This window comes from Lithobates pipiens, unplaced genomic scaffold (genome assembly GCF_037356315.1).
Source record: "Lithobates pipiens isolate NorthernLeopardFrog02 unplaced genomic scaffold, aLitPip1_a1.2 Scaffold_35, whole genome shotgun sequence".
Classification (NCBI taxonomy): Eukaryota; Metazoa; Chordata; class Amphibia; order Anura; family Ranidae; genus Lithobates; species Lithobates pipiens.
The window spans coordinates 15,903,190-15,919,634 of record NW_027507811.1 but is presented as its reverse complement, the minus strand read 5'-3'; the positions used below and the strand labels follow the sequence as shown (position 1 = coordinate 15,919,634).

Genomic DNA, 16,445 nt, shown 5'->3' with positions numbered 1-16,445 from the left:
GGCCATGGCATCCACTCACCTTCCTTTTAGAGCTAGTTCGTTTTTTTCCTGGCTACACCCTCCCCTCTTCTTCCATGTCTACTCAGTTAATGTTAGTTTTTCACAGAGACAGGCTTAGTGAAGTCATTGTCTTCTTAGTCTAGTGGCAGTGTTGGGCCATTGCAACTTGTTTACTAATGTGATTTGGTATCTTTCTCTATCCTGCCCTCCTGTTTAGAGCTAGTTAGTTTAGCACTAGCTAGCCCCTCCTCTTCTTCCATGTTTCCCTCAGTCAGTGATAGTTTTTCGTAGAGACAGGGCTTATGAAAGTCATTGTCTTCTTAGCTTTCAAAAGACTGGAAAAACATCCTCTGTACTGCAAATGTCTGAAGTAATATTGCATTGGATTCACCTTCACTGTCTAATTGAAGAGTTGAGCTGCCTGTGGATGGTGCCAAGTCAGCAGGTGACCACAGTGTCAGGACAGACTGGGTCTAAGGAGGAATGTCAATGCATGAAGCAGCATAATCACAGAACAGATAGAGATAGCACTGAAATCCCTGCCCAAGCATGGTCACCGGCCATATCGGGCAATGATGTCACCACTATGCCACCCCTTTTTATGCTGCTGATGACAGCAATGAGAGCTGGCTTTTTACCAGACCCCTCAGGGTCAACAATCGCTCCTCGTAAATGTGGCAGTTTCTCCAACCTTCACCATCCACAGCCCTCCAAGATGATCTCCACTGTGTGTACCAGCTGTAATTGTAGCCGAGGGAGGACCTCAGTGTTTACAGGAGAGCTACTTTTGGGACCCAATTACAGCTGGTACACACAGTGGAGATCATCTTGGAGGGCTGTGGATGGTGAAGGTTGGAGAAACTGCCACATTTACGAGGAGCGATTGTTGACCCTGAGGGGTCTGGTAAGAAGCCATTTTTTGCATAGGTGGTGGTGGATTCTACATGGTTCACAGTAGATTTCTGGATGGACTTTTTTTGCATTTAATTATGTATACAGTTCACGAGTCTAATAGTCACGGTTATAGTCACTAGTGGTGCTTATTTTTGATGTTGATGTTCTAGTAGATTTGCTTATCATCAGTCACATATTTTGTTTAATTTATTTGGATTATTTATACACTTTTTTTATTTTTAATATTGTGTTTAACCACTTGCAGACCGGACCATTTTGCTGGTCAAAGACCAGACCACTTTTTGCGATTCGGCACTGCGTCGCTTTAACTGACAATTGCGCGGTCGTGCGACGTGGCTCCCAAACAAAATTGACGTCCTTTTTTGCCCACAAATAGAGCTTTCTTTTGGTGGTATTTGATCGCCCCTGCGGTTTTTATTTTTTGCGCTATAAACAAAAATAGAGCGTCAATTTTGAAAAAAACGCATTATTTTTTACTTTTTGTTATAATAAATATCCCCCAAAAATATATAAAAAAACATTTTTTTCCCTCAGTTTAAGCCGATACGTATTCTTCTACATATTTTTGGTAAAAAAAATCGCAATAAGCGATTATTGATTGGTTTGCGCAAAAGTTATAGCGTTTACAAAACAGGGATAGTTTTATAGCATTTTTATTAATAATTTTTTATTATTATTTTTTTTACTAGTAATGGCGGCGATCAGCGATTTTTATTGTGACTGCGACATTGCGGCGGACACATCGGACATTTTTGACACATTTTTGGGACCATTGTCATTTATACAGTAATCACTGCTATATAAAACGGAAAATTTGTATCAAATACTTACCGTAATTTTCCTTTCCTGATAGGCTCCATGGCAGCATACGTGTGGGTAGCCCCGCCTCCACGATTACCCAATAGGACCCAACTCCCATAAATCTTTGCTCCTGGCCACTATCAGTGTTCCGTAACTAGCCGACTCCAGACATTTGGGAGGGAACTCCTGCTGCCATGGAGCCTATCAGGAAAGGAAAATTACGGTAAGTATTTGATACAAATTTTCCGTTTTCCTGAAAGGCTCCATGGCAGCATACGTGTGGGAAATAACTCGCCAAACACACCCGGGTGGGCAAAATGTCGAGCAAAGAACAAAAGTTTATTTAGCATTGTCAACCGACAAAACTTGCAAACCAAAATTAACAGAAGACAGAGCCGCTGGCTCTACACAGTAATGAGAAACAAAGGTATTAATAGAAGACCAAGAGGCCGCTCTGCAAATAACTTCAGGCGCCACATGGCGAGAAGCTGCCCACGATGTTGAAATACTCCGTGTTGAATGAGCCGTTAATGCCTCAGGAGGAGCCAAGCCCTTTGCTCTGTACGCCCTCTGAATGATCTGAACGATCCAGGTAGAGATAGATCTAGCCGAAGCTCGCAATCCTTTATTCTTGCCATGAGGGAGAACAAAAAGAAATTTCGTTTGTCTAAAGGGAGCTGTGACTTCCAAATATTGTTTCAGCGCGTGTCCTACGTCCAGAGGATGAACATCCTGACTCTCTGAGTTTTTGAAAGTGGGAAGCACAACTTCCTGATTCTCATGGAAGACCGAGGTTACTTTGGGATGCGATCCCAACATGGGAATCAATACTGCCCTATCTGGAAAGAAAGTCAGAAAGGGTTCTTCCGAACCTAGATTCCTAATCTCAGAAACTCTCTTGGCTGAGGTTATAGCTACCAAGAAGATGGTCTTGAGAGTGAGATCCCTTATGGACAGAGGCTCCGTAGAATCCTTTCCAAGGTTTGAGAGAAAATCCAGCACTAAAGGGAGGTCCCATTTAGGAAACCTTGGTTTTCTTTGGGGTCTGAGCCTAGTAGCTCCCTTGAAGAATTGTTGTACCAGTGCATGGTTTGCCCAGGAAATACCCGTAAAGGCTGAAATAGCCGATACTTGGACTCTCAATGAACTGATAGCTAGAGGTAAATCAAGGCCTGTTTGAAGAAAGCTTAGTATGTCTTGTATTGTTGGAGAACTGCAAGAATTTTCTCTGGAGGACATATGGGCCGAAAACTTGGACCATATACGCTCATATACCCTATTAGTACTCCCGCGTCTGGAATTGAGAAGGGTTGGGATGACCTCTTCCGGACAACCAAGAGCTTCTAGCCTTTCCCTCTCAAAAACCATACCTTGAGGTTCAGACATGATGGGCATGGATGTAACCTTGTGCCTTGAGATAGCAAATCCGACCTGAGAGGCAGGGGAACTGGCTCTTGATAACTGAGGAGCAGCAGTAGAGGGAACCAAGGTCTGTTGGGCCAGAAAGGAATTACTGCGAGAATCTCCGCCTTCTCTGACCTGAGTCTCCGAAGGAATTGCAGGATCACCGGAACTGGAGGGAAGGCGTAAGCTGTCTGAAACTTCCAATGTTCTGTGAGGGCATCTATCCCATATGCCTGGGGATCCCTGAACCTTGAGTAATATTTCGGAAGCTTCCGATTGCACGGGGAAGCGAACAAGTCGACTTCCAGGGACAATCCTAAGGTCAGGAGCCAATCGAATACTTCCCGGTGTAGAGACCACTCGTTGTTGTCCAACTCGACACGCGATAGGAAGTCCGCCTGAACATTCTGCACCCCTGGGATGTAGACTGCAGAAAGGTTGGACAAATTCTTCTGAGCCCAATTCATTATTGGCTCCGTCTCCTGTAACAGGGACCAGCTGCGAGTTCCCCCTTGCTTCTTTACGTAAGCCACCGCGGTTGTGTTGTCCAACCTTAGCATGACCGAGGCATTCGCTGTCAGATGATGGAATGACCGAAGCGCCTGGAAGGCCGCTCTTAGCTCCAGAACATTGGAGACGACTCTCTGTGATGGAAACGTCCACCTGCCCTGAGCGACCTCCGAAAGGCAGTGAGCGCCCCATCCTCGGTTGCTGGCATCTGAAGTTACCGTGACCCATGAGATGGGAATGATTGAATGGTGGTTGCGCAGGTTCTTCCCCTGTAGCCACCAAAGAAGAGACGTCCTCATGGCTGGAGTGAGGAATATGCGCTGTGTCTGGCTGGATAAGTCCCACTGTTGTAGAAACCCCTTCTGAAAGGGACGAGTGTGCCACTGGGCCCACTTTACCATGGGAATGGTGGCTGACATTGTGCCAATCACCCTCAGACATTGGAGAGCCGAGAGATGGGATGCTGCAAGGGCTGCATGAATCCTGTCTCGTATGACTCCAACCTTCTCTTCTGGAAGGGCGATAGTACCTTCTGCTGTGTTGAACTGCGCCCCTAGGAAAACAAGAGACTGAGTTGGATCTAGGTGACTCTTTTCTAAGTTCAGAAGCCACCCGAACTCCTGTAGAGTGGAGATGACTAGGTCTTTGTGCTCCAAGAGCTGATCTTTGTTCTGGGATAGCAGAAGAAGGTCGTCGAGATAGTGATGGAGACGAACACCTTTGACTCTGAGAAAGGCCACAACTGCCAAAAGAACTTTGGAGAAGACCCGTGGGGACGTTGTTAACCCAAAGGGAAGACATGTAAATTGAAGATGTTGAATGCCTACTGCAAAGCGGAGGTATTGTTGGAACTCCTTTGCCACGGGAACATGGAAGTAAGCGTCCTTCAAATCGACTGATATCATCCAGTCCCCCAGATACACGGACTGCTGGATGGTAAGCAGAGATTCCATCTTGAACTTCTCTTTGCGAATGAAGGAATTGAGATGGGTCAAATCTATTACCGGCCTCCATGTGCCATTTTTCTTTTGAACCAGAAACAAAGGGGAATACATGCCCTCTCCACGTTCTTCTTCTGGAACGGGAACGGCTGCGCCTTGATCCAGTAAAGAGTTCACGTAGGTCAATAGGACTTGTTTCTTCTCTTTTGATTCTGGAAGATTTGTGGGAATAAATCTTAGCTTTGGGGTGCTGATAAAACCCCACTTGTGACCTGAGGAAATTGTTTTTACAGTCCAAAAATCCCGAATTGAGGCCGCCCAAACATGCCTGAAGTGGAGAAGACGAGCCCCCACCTGACAAGTTTGAGCGGGCCCAATTTCAAAAGGATTTCGCGGAATCCTGCTTGCCGGACGAACCCCCTTTTGAGGTATTTTTGAAAGAAGATTGCCTGGATCTCCATGACCTTGAGAATTCTCGACCAGGTCTATAGCTCCGCGCCTCCCTGGCACGATCAGGGCCTTGTCTTCTAGGAAATGGACGCCTTTGATTTTGAAGACGTCTGTCCTGGGGAAGAAACCCAGATTTCCCACCTGTAGCCCGGGATATGGCAGTATCCAGCTTGTTACCAAACAAAGATGACCCCTCAAAGGGAATACGGCACCAGGCCTGTTTGGATGCTGGATCCGCCAGCCATGGACGGAGCCATAACGCACGGCGAGCTGAGACTGCTGCTAACATATCCCGAGATATCAGGCGGATAACATCAATAGATGCCTCCCCCAAAAAGGCAGACGCCATCCTGATTTCTTGAATAGGGGAGTCTTTTGCTGATTCAATAGAAATACCCCTCAGGAATTCCTCTACAGAATCAGCCCATGATTCTATGGCCTTGGATACCGCTGCCATTGCAAGCACTGGTTTGCAAGCCATTCCAGAAGTCAGATATATCCTCTTAAGGTCTGAATCGATCCGCCTTTCCAAAGGATCTTTAAAGGATACCGTATCCTCTAAGGGTAGGGTTACATATCTCACCAAACGCATGAGCGCTGCATCCACCAGTGGTGCTGACTCCAGGTGCTTCACATCCTCTTCTTTAAAGGGATATAATTTCAGGATTTTTGACTGCATGGAACCCTTTTTATCCACCTTGCTCCATTCCTCGGTAATAATGTCACCCAACTCTGAAAGGAAGGGAAAAAATTGTCGCTCCTTATTGAGCTGTTTAAAGAACTTTCTCTGCTTTGGTGGGGAAGTAATAGGGTCTTCCCACTTCAGAGCCTCTCTCACTGCTTTGACCAATGAAGGCACCAGTCCATAGTCAAAACCTAAACCAGGATCCTCACAGTCAGATTCACTATCTGAGATGGGAGCAGATAGGCGGCTTGGCTGAGAGGATTCCCATGTCTCCTGCAATGGGTTCTCTCCAGGTGGAGGAGCCAATAATTCTGACGGGGATTCACACAGCTGTAGAGCATCCCTCTCCTGCAGAGACTCCTTCACAACCCGTCTTACTATTGACTCCAAACGCTGGTCTGCACCATCCCTTTCATCTGCAGCTTTGGAGAAGCAATGATCGCATAAGGATACGTCCGAAGGAACAGGCATCCTGCACCCCCAGCATGATTTTTCCGTACGCTTGCTGGAGTGAGCAGCAGGGGGGTGAGAATAATTCTTATTATGCTGTTCAGATCTTGACCTATGCTGGCTAGATCTTGAGGAGGATTTATGGCGGTGTGATCTTGATGATCCACTGCGTCTAGAAGTGTTAGGTTGTGGATCAGACCCAGAAGGGCTGTAAGGGTAAAACAGACAGAGAGAGAAAAGGATATACAGTCAATCCTACCTATGCCAAACACTCTCTCCAATATATAAAAAGCATAAATACTAAAAGACCTACCTAACATGAGCGGGCTGGCCACTAGGAGGCAGTAAGGCGTCCATATTCACAATAAACCCACAGTTTAAGAAACACTGCAACTAAAGAGAAAAATAAAACACACATTTTTTTTTTTTTTTTTTTTTTTTAAAAAGCATTTCCCCAGCCTAAGGGACACGCTCTTACCTTAAACCGCCGCGCTGACAGCCCCGGGAAGTCGCTGCGACCACTGCAAACATTCCCAGGGTTCTGACAGCTTCCAAAGCCTTTTAAATTTGGCGCCCGTGACGTCATCGCCGACGTCAGACGCGAGGCGCTCGCGCGCATGCGCGGGAACCAAGCCTCGGTCTCATACCGGGTTCGCACATGCGCAGAACGCCTGCATAACCCGGAAGTAGGAGAGAGGTTTGCTGGAACGCGGAAGCGAACGCAAACGGCATGGAGGAGACCGCAAGACAAACAAAAGAAATACACACAAATACAATGCTGCCATGGATAGATAAAAGGCTCACCACTCCACCAACGATCACCTGGCCGAACGGACTGGAACACACACGCCATACCTCCAGCAGATAATGGTCACCCATAACAACGGGACACAGACCGTGCGCACTCAGGTAGGAAATCCTTTCTTCAGCGCTACTCTGCAAATACTCTCCATACCCTGCTTAACAGTCAGGGCCTATCGGAGGAAAATTTCTCAGTCAATCAGCCAATCGATCGTCGTGAAGTTTTATTTCCAGGAAAGAAACCATCTGGTCCTACTGGGGAGGACAAAAAAGGAACACTGATAGTGGCCAGGAGCAAAGATTTATGGGAGTTGGGTCCTATTGGGTAATCGTGGAGGCGGGGCTACCCACACGTATGCTGCCATGGAGCCTTTCAGGAAATGCAGTGATTCCTGTGTAAATGACACTGGCAGTGAAGGGGTTAACCAGTGTAGGGGTTAAGTGTTCCTAGGGGTGTGTTACTAACTGTGGGGGGGTTGGGCTTTCATTTAGTGAACACTGATCTCTGCTCCAATCACATGGAGCAGAGATCAGCGTCACTAGTTGCTAGGCAGAATGGAAAAATGCTGTTTACACAGCATTTCCTCCATTCGGCCGCTCCGTGAGACGATCGCGGGTATGCCCGCGGCGATCGAGTCCGCGGGTCCCGCGACCGGACTCACGGGGGTCCCGACCAGCGCGGGAGCTCCCGATGGCAGGGCGGCATTGAATATTGGATGTACCTGTACGCCAATATGCCTGCCCGTGCCACTCTGTCGACGTACATCGTCGCGCGCTGGTCGGGAAGTGGTTAAACTACTTTGTTTTGAGTCAATGTATTGGTGAATAATTTTCATCTTCTATTGGCCTGATTAATTAGCACTGGGGTTTGTATGGTTAAGTAAGGGGCGGGTGGCCCCGATAGGTGGGTATTATATCACCTTATTGTTCATAAATTCATATATTTGTTGTATTTTTTGGTACAAGATAGAACTGCAGCTTTCATTTATTACCATATCCCTCTGGAGATTTCTTTAATTTATACTGTAGCGCAGTTTCTTCCCCACTTCTTTATACTCAAGTCCCGCCTACTGTCAAAGCTTCGGGGGGAATAGGAACGTACAGACAGTTCCGCTGAGCCGTATCGCTATCATCACAAGGTGCAGCAGAAAAATCACAGCGACATCGCTGAGACCACCGGAAACCACTAATCCTGTGGAGATTTGCCTGAGAATCTTACCATTCACAAAAGGGGGCCCCTAGAGCCCTGCAAGCAAGCTTGATCTCACAGTCGCTGGGACTTTGGTGAGTGGACACGCTTTATATTTTGTCCAATTCAGGATCAATACAAAGCCTATTTCACAGTTCATGGACCCTCTATAGCCTCCATCATAGAGAGTAATAATTCCTAGCTGCCTACTTTCATTTCAGTGCTTTATAGACGGACTCTCTGCTTGTAATGTTTTTCTACAAAGTGCACCAACGTCTGTGAGGGTTCCAACGTGGCCGGCTGAAGAGTCTGGCAAAGACTGTAGGAGAATCTGCTATAAAGTGTGTCTTGCATTTGTATCAGTATCTTTGTTTTTTTTTTTACATGCAAATAAGAGGCCTACGTAGGGTCGCCACCTTTTCTTCAAGTCAAACCCGAACACTTTAGCGGCGCACAGCAATTATTATTTTTTTATATTATAAACTATATATATATAATTTTGTTATTAAATAACATTTCTAATCATATGAAATTAATAACAAGAGTCCCCCTTTACATTAGAGTCCGCAGAGTTCCCCTTTTACATCTGAACTCGTAGAGTTCCTTTTCACTGTAAGGGGGGACTCTGCAGACTCTGATGATAAGGAGAAATCTGGCAATCAGCACCTCTCATCCAGATGTATCTGAGGCTGCTGGTCTTCAAATTTCCAGCCCCCACTTTCCTTTTCTGAAGTACAGCGCCGGGGATTGGAGTGTGGGCAGACACAGAGGGGTAGGGGGTGTGGGGGGGAGAGGTTCAGATGGAGCCCTCTCTCCTCTCCCGTCTGTGTGTGTGTTGGGGGGGGGGGGGGGGGGGTTGTTAGTGTTGGCTTTGGGCAGCATGAAAGAATGTAACAGTCACTCTCAGCTTAGACAACTGCAGAAAGCAACCTTGCTGGGAAGCCATAATCCAGTCTGAATAATGTGTCCGGGTTTCAGGCAGTCTGAAACCCGGACGCATAGTTCCAAACCCGAACTGTCCGGGTAAATCCTGGACAGGTGGCAACCCTAGGCCTACGCCTAGCCCTCCCTATTATGTGACCTTGGGTGACCAATCATAACCCTTGCTACTAGATCATGGTTGCCTTAGCTGCTCACTTGGAAGGGAAGGTTACAGTTAAAGCCGACAATTCTTTGCATTCTTCTAAATATCTCACATTGCATTCATTTGTACATCACACATTACTTCTTTCAATATATCTTGATATTGTACTTCAAGGTCTCGGGTTTTCATTCCAGGGTGACCCCCAAGGTATTTACTAAAGGCTACCCTTCTTTACCTTTGTGTGTGAGTCAGAAGTGCTGAGGTCTTTACTACAGTTGAAGTAAGAATAGAGGACCCAACGTATTCAGAAGCTCCTGTGGGGGTAGCGCTACATATGTCACACCCCTAAACACTGCACTCTGTACACTGGGGTAAGCTCCTAACCACTACACTGAGCTGTGTATATATCCCGACCACTGAATTCTATATGCTGGGTTATACAGTGATACCTCGGTTCACAAACGCTTCTGTTCACCAACAACTTGGTTCGCAAACAGAAGACAGGGGCGTAGATAAGGGGGGGGGGTCAGGGGTGTTCAAACCCCCCAGGGCCAAAATTAAATGCATGGTGTCCCTGCTCTGCAGTCGCAGCATGGCACCAGCAACAGGCAGCACTTAAAAAATTGGAATGAGTGCCATGATTTTCTTTGAGAAGCACCACCCCAACATAACGAACGACTAGAGTGATAAATCTAATGAACCATAACGTGGTCTCTCGTTTTCGGAGGGTTATGCAGTGCAAGAAAAGACAAGTGACATTGGACAGATTTTTCACCAAAACTGAGCCTACGGCTAAAGCCCCACACACACTATCAGATTATCTGCTGAGTTTTTCCTTCAGATTTACCAAAACCATATAATATGAGGACAAGCCTTAGGAGTTTCAATGTGTATGCAATCAGGCAGGCCCTTCTACTACATGGTTTTGGTAAACCTGAAGGAAAAAACTCAGCAGATAATCTGATAGTGTGTATGGGGGCTTAAGAGACAAAGAAGAGAGGAAACCCCTGAAGCAGATCTCCCCAATGTCCTTATGGAGGAGGACTCTCCCTCCGAATAATAACCGCCACCCACCCGCCTTCCTCCACGCCGGAAGTCGTCTCAAACAAGCTTAGTGTTCTCTCTCTCGTCATACCGTACTGTACTTTTGTTTCATATTTTTGTGATTCAAAAACAAAAAAAAAGTTCGGAAAGGATTAACCTGATTTACATTGAACCCTAAGGGAAAATTTGCCTCGGTTCTTGACCAATTCGGTTCGCGACCAGAGTTGTTTCACAAATTAAGTTTGTGAACCAAGGTAGCACTGTATATGACAGATTCCTGACCATGACACTCTGTATCTTGGGCTGTATATGATATAGTCCTGACCACTGCACTCTGCACCCAGGGCTGTATATGATATACTCCTGACCACTGCACTCTGTACCCTGGGCTGTAGATGATAAACTCCTGACCACTGCACTCTGTACCCTTGGCTATATATTATATAATCCTGACCCCTGCACTCTGTAGCCTGGGCTGTATATGATTATACTCCTGACTACTACACCCTCTACCCTGGGCTGTATATGATATACACCTGACCAATACACTCTGTACCCTGGGCTGTAGATAATAAACTCCTGACCACTGCACTCTGTACCCTTGGCTATATATTATATAATCCTGACCCCTGCACTCTGTAGCCTGGGCTGTATATGATTATACTCCTGACTACTACACCCTCTACCCTGGGCTGTATATGATATACACCTGACCAATACACTCTGTACCCTGGGCTGTAGATGATATACTCCTAGCCACTACACTCTGTACCCTGGGCTATATATGATATATTCCTGACCCCTGCACTCTGTACCCTGGGATGTATATTATATACTCCTAACCACTACACTCTGTAGCCTGGGCTGTATATGATATACTCTTAACCACTGCACTCTGTAGCCTGGGCTGTATATGATATACTCCTGACCACTAGACTCTGTACCCTGGGCTGTATATAATATACTCCTGACCACTGCACTCTGTACCCTGGGCTGTATATGATATACTCTGGACCACTGCACTCTGTACCCTGGGCTGTATATGATATACTCCTGACCACTGCACTCTGTACCCTGCACTCTGTACCCTGGGATGTATATTATATACTCCTAACCACTACACTCTGTAGCCTGGGCTGTATATGATATACTCTTAACCACTGCACTCTGTAGCCTGGGCTGTATATGATATACTCCTAACCACTAGACTCTGTACCCTGGGCTGTATATAATATACTCCGGACCACTGCACTCTGTACCATGGGCTGTATATGATATACTCTGGACCACTGCACTCTGTACCCTGGGCTGTACAAGATATACTGCTGACCACTACACTCTGTACCCTGGGCTGTATATGATATACTCCTGACCACTGCACTCTGTACCCTGGGCTGTATATGACCACTGCACTCTGTACCCTGGGCTGTACAAGATATACTGCTGACCACTACACTCCGTACCCTGGGCTGTAGATGATATACTCCTGACCACTACACTCTGATATACTCCTAACCACTACACTCTGTACCCTGGGCTGTATATGATATACTCCTAACCACTAGACTCTGTACCCTGGGCTGTATATAATATACTCCTGACCACTGCACTCTGTACCCTGGGCTGTATATGATATACTCCTGACCACCGCACTCTGGACCATTATTTTCGGGTAACTCTAAACTGATGACCTGTAAAGTCTTTTAAAGCGTCTCCCATGAACAATGTTGGGATATCGAAGATTGTCGTCATTTCACCGACACACACAATACTTTGTTTAGTTATATTTTTACTTTTCAACAAGATTGCAGTCATAAAATCGGGAAATATTAAAAGGTAGAAATTTGATTGGTCAGTAAAATGACTTTTCCGGAATGTGGAGGCGGAGTAGTTAATAATTTGTGTACAACACAATACACAACGTGTTACATTATTATGACTGATGTGAATGTACACTGTATATGTAAAGCGCTGTGTAAATAAAAATAAAAGAATAAAAAAAGTAAATAAAATAAAAATGAAACAAAAAAAATGATAACAAAGTATTGTAGAAAAGATCACAGCATAGAAAATGGGGGAAAAGTATAAAATAAACCCGGATATTAACCAGCGCACGCCGATGTACGTCGGCAGAATGGCAATAGTGGGAAAAAGGGCGTAGGGGTACGTCCCCTTTAAGAAGCGATGCTGCGGGCACGCCTGCCACATTCTCCGCGGCCACGGGTCCCGCGGACTCGATGTCCGCCGGGTGCCCGCGATCGTGTGTCACAGAGAGGTAGAATTTGTAAACAAAGCATTTCCCCGTTCTGCCTTGTGTCATGACAGAGAAATCGCCGCTCCCCGTCATCGAGAGCAGCGAATCGCCGTCATGTGACTAGCAGCCTATCCCCCCCACAGTTAGAATCACTCCCTAGGACACACTTAACCCCTTTGTCGCCCCCCCTAGTGGTTAACCCCTTTACTGCCAGAGTCATTTACACAGTAATCACTGCATTTTTTATAGCACTGATCGCTGTATAAATGACAACGGTTCAAAAATAGTGTAAAAAATTACCGATGTGTCCGCCGTAATGTCGTAGTCCCAATAAAAATCGCAGATCGCCGCCATTACTTATTTATTATCAATAAATAAAAAAAATTTATAATAAAAATGCCATAAAACTATCCCCTATTTTGTAGACGCAATACATTTTGCGCAAACCAATCAATATACGCATATTGCGATTTTTTTTTTTAACCAAAAACATGTAGAAGAATACGTATCGGCCTAAACTGAGGTGACATTTGTGCCACTAATACACCTCGAGGGTTGTGTGGGACCCCTGATGTACAGGAAGACAGGACTTCAGTGAGGAACATTTCCCTCACACAGGACAGGAATACGGCTTCTCCCCCCGTGTGCAACCTCTGATGTGTGTAAAGATGTGACTTCTGTGAGAAACATTTCCCGCACTCAGGACAGGAATGCAGCTTCTCCCCTGTGTGCGATCTCTGATGTTTGTGAAGAGACGACCTGTCTGAATAACATTTCCCGCACTCAGGACAGGCAAATGGCTTCTCCCCCGTGTGGGATCTCAGATGTGCGACAAGATATGATTTTCGTACGAAGCATTTCCCGCACTCAGAACAGGAATACGGCTTTTCCCCCGTGTGAGACATTTGATGTGTGACAAGAGCTGATTTTTGTATAAAACATGTCCCGCATTCAGGACAGGAATATGGCTTCTCTCCCGTATGCAACCTCTGATGGGTTTTGAGATGAGATTTCTTGGAAAAACATTTCCCGCACTCAGGACAGGAATACGGCTTTTCCCCCCTGTGAGACTTTTGATGTCCAACCAGATTTGATTTTTGTACAAAACATTTCCCGCACTCAGGACAGGAATACGGCTTCTCACCTGTGTGTGTTATTTTATGCTCATTAAGTTTAAATCTAAACTTGAAACATTTCCCGCACTCCAGACAGGAATACGGCTTCTCATCTGTGTGAGATCTTTTATGCTCATTAAGTTTGGATTTAAAATGGAAACACTTCCCGCACTCAGTACAGGAAAACCTCTTATCTGTTGGAAGGACGGCACCGTCCCGCACAGTCTGAGGTTCCTCAGGATAAGAGGAATACGATGGTCCGGCACCGTCCTGCACAGTCTGAGGTTCCTCAGGATAAGAGGAATACGATGGTCCGGCACCGTCCCGCACAGTCTGAGGTTCCTCGGGATAAGAGGAATACGATGGTCCGGCACCGTCCCGCACAGTCTGAGGTTCCTCGGGATAAGAGGAATACGATGGTCCGGCACCGTCCCGCACAGTCTGAGGTTCCTCAGGATAAGAGGAATACGACGGTCCGGCACCGTCCCGCACAGTCTGAGGTTCCTCAGGATAAGAGGAATACGATGGTCCATCTACACTGTGTGGTGCCGGATGGACATTTGAGGTAGTCGGGTTTTCTCCTGGACTATACTGTGTGATGTCCTCATCTTCTACTTTACAGTCTGGAGACAAAGTGAGACAATCCTCTGAGGTTTTCCTCATCTCCCGTCCATCTACTAAAATAGAAATACAAAGATTATTACTAGACATGAGCTGATTGGTTCCCCTAAACCAGGACTCCGCCCACATCAGGCAGCTTTGTCTCTGAGGATCTTACAATTCCCCCCTCAAGGTAACTAGTAAATGGGTCCTCTGATCTCCTACCAGATCATTTCTTTATTCATGGACCTTAGTCAGAGAGTGAGGAAACAACGAGAACTGTCTTTTATGAAATAGACTATATAGTGCAGGGCTTAGGCCTACGTAACGTGCAATATAAATGATATAGCGTAATGGTCAGTATTTGTACACAGCCATCAGTGGCAGCTAAAATGTTTACATGAGACAAGTTTCAGAGGTCCCACACCGCTGCCCCCCATCTCCTGAGACTGCACTCAGTGACTTGGGTCTGAGACTATACAGACATATCATACAGCCAGCAAACAACAGAGCAAGTAACCCGGGAGAATTGTTCTGTAAGAGATCTTACTAGATGTGGTCACGGGGCAGAAGACTCGAGAGGCACATTGTCCAAGTGCCTAAGTCAAGCAACACCTAATGGTGAAACTCAACATTGTGCTGCCAGCTGAACCCCAGAATCGACATAAATCCAGTCTAGATACATAAATTGTGTCGGCAGCACAGAGAAGGAAGATTATCGGAGAGAAATACAGGACGGGGAACACAGCTCAGGAAAGTCACCAGGGGATTACAGGCTGATATCACCCAGCCCCCGCCCTACTCTGGACCAATCAGTGAGCAGTATGAGTGGAGGAATGTATTTAGTGTTAATGACCCACCTGTCCTGATCTCTGTAGGAGTGTCCTCCTCTATAAATGTCCCCGTTATTCCATCCTCCTCCATAGACTGCTGATCATCCCTCACATACCTCTCTTCTTCTTCTTCTTCTTCTGATTTAACCTCAAATTCTATATCTATCAGATCTTCACCCTACACCAAGAGAATGATAGAAACTTAAAACATAAGATTTAATATTGTGACATCACATATTGAAAAGATCCACACATCGTCTCAGAAGTCCATGTCCCGGGTGTTCCATTCAACCAACCTTGTAATGGTGGGGGATGGTGTGATCTTCCTGTGTGGAATCCCGGGAATACAGAGGACCTCCCCCTCCCATAGACTGCTGAGCTCCACTTATCAACATCTCTTCTTCTTCCTCTTTAATTTCAGCTTTGATGTCCTTCAGTTTCTCATCCTAAACCCCAAAGATGATGGAATATATGTGTAAAATGGAACAAGAGATTCCATAGAAGAATGTCCTTTCATAGTTTAGAATTCTGTTCTGGTTGCTCAGTCCCACCTACCTGATGATGGTGGGGGATGGTGAGACCTTCCTGTGTGGAATACAGAGGACGGGGACATCTCTCTGGTGGGTTCCCATTACTGGATCCATCTGTAGGAAACACACACACTGACTGAATACATTGTTTCTATGTGTTTATCAGATGATGGGGGGTCTAGGTGGATCCTCCGTACTGCCCTCTCCTTTACAATAAAGTCTCCTCTTACCCTGTGATGTGAGGGGCGGCTGATTGTCCATCATGACGTCCTTGTAGAGATCCTTGTGTCCTTCTAAATACTCCCACTCCTCCATGGAGAAATAGACAGTGACATCCTGACACCTTATAGGAACCTGACACACACAATGATACAGTCACCATCCAGACACATCCCTTGTCTGTTACTGGATAATGTCCCAGAATTCCCAGAATCCTCCTCACCTCTCCGGTCAGCAGCTCCATCATCTTCTTGGTGACTTCTAGAATCTTCTCCATGTTGTGTCTCTCAGGTTTTAGGGAGTCACATGGAGGCACTGTGATGGTCATATGATCACCGGACTTCACAAGAGGAAATCTCTGTATTGGAGAACCAATAGGAATATCATGTTAGAATCCCAGAATCCTCCTCACCTCTCCGGTCAGCTCTGTTTTTTGAGTGATTCAAATGATGCATCGCTCAGAACAATGAAGTTGAGGTAAAGACTGGAAGTCACAATCTGGGTGCCTAAGCTGTGGTGCCCATCCATCCACCAAAAGGCAAGGCAGTCATGGAGAAAAAACCGTTGGCAACTCCATAGTCCTCAAGTATTTTATTTTGCCATACCAGTGAGTACACCGA

General features: G+C 46.0%; 1 protein-coding gene across 1 annotated transcript in view; it reads right to left on the bottom strand.

Moving 5' to 3' along the window:
- The window catches only part of LOC143956119 (uncharacterized), a 33,076-nt gene extending 17,558 nt beyond the window's left edge, over window positions 1–15,518 (bottom strand). Inside the window, 3 exon segments of the mRNA XM_077466252.1 lie at window positions 13,161–14,320; window positions 15,104–15,254; window positions 15,373–15,518. Of these exon segments, the coding sequence (XP_077322378.1) occupies window positions 13,161–14,320; window positions 15,104–15,254; window positions 15,373–15,471 (1,410 nt within the window). The 5' untranslated portion in view covers window positions 15,472–15,518.
- Between the last annotated feature and the right edge of the window lie 927 nt (window positions 15,519–16,445).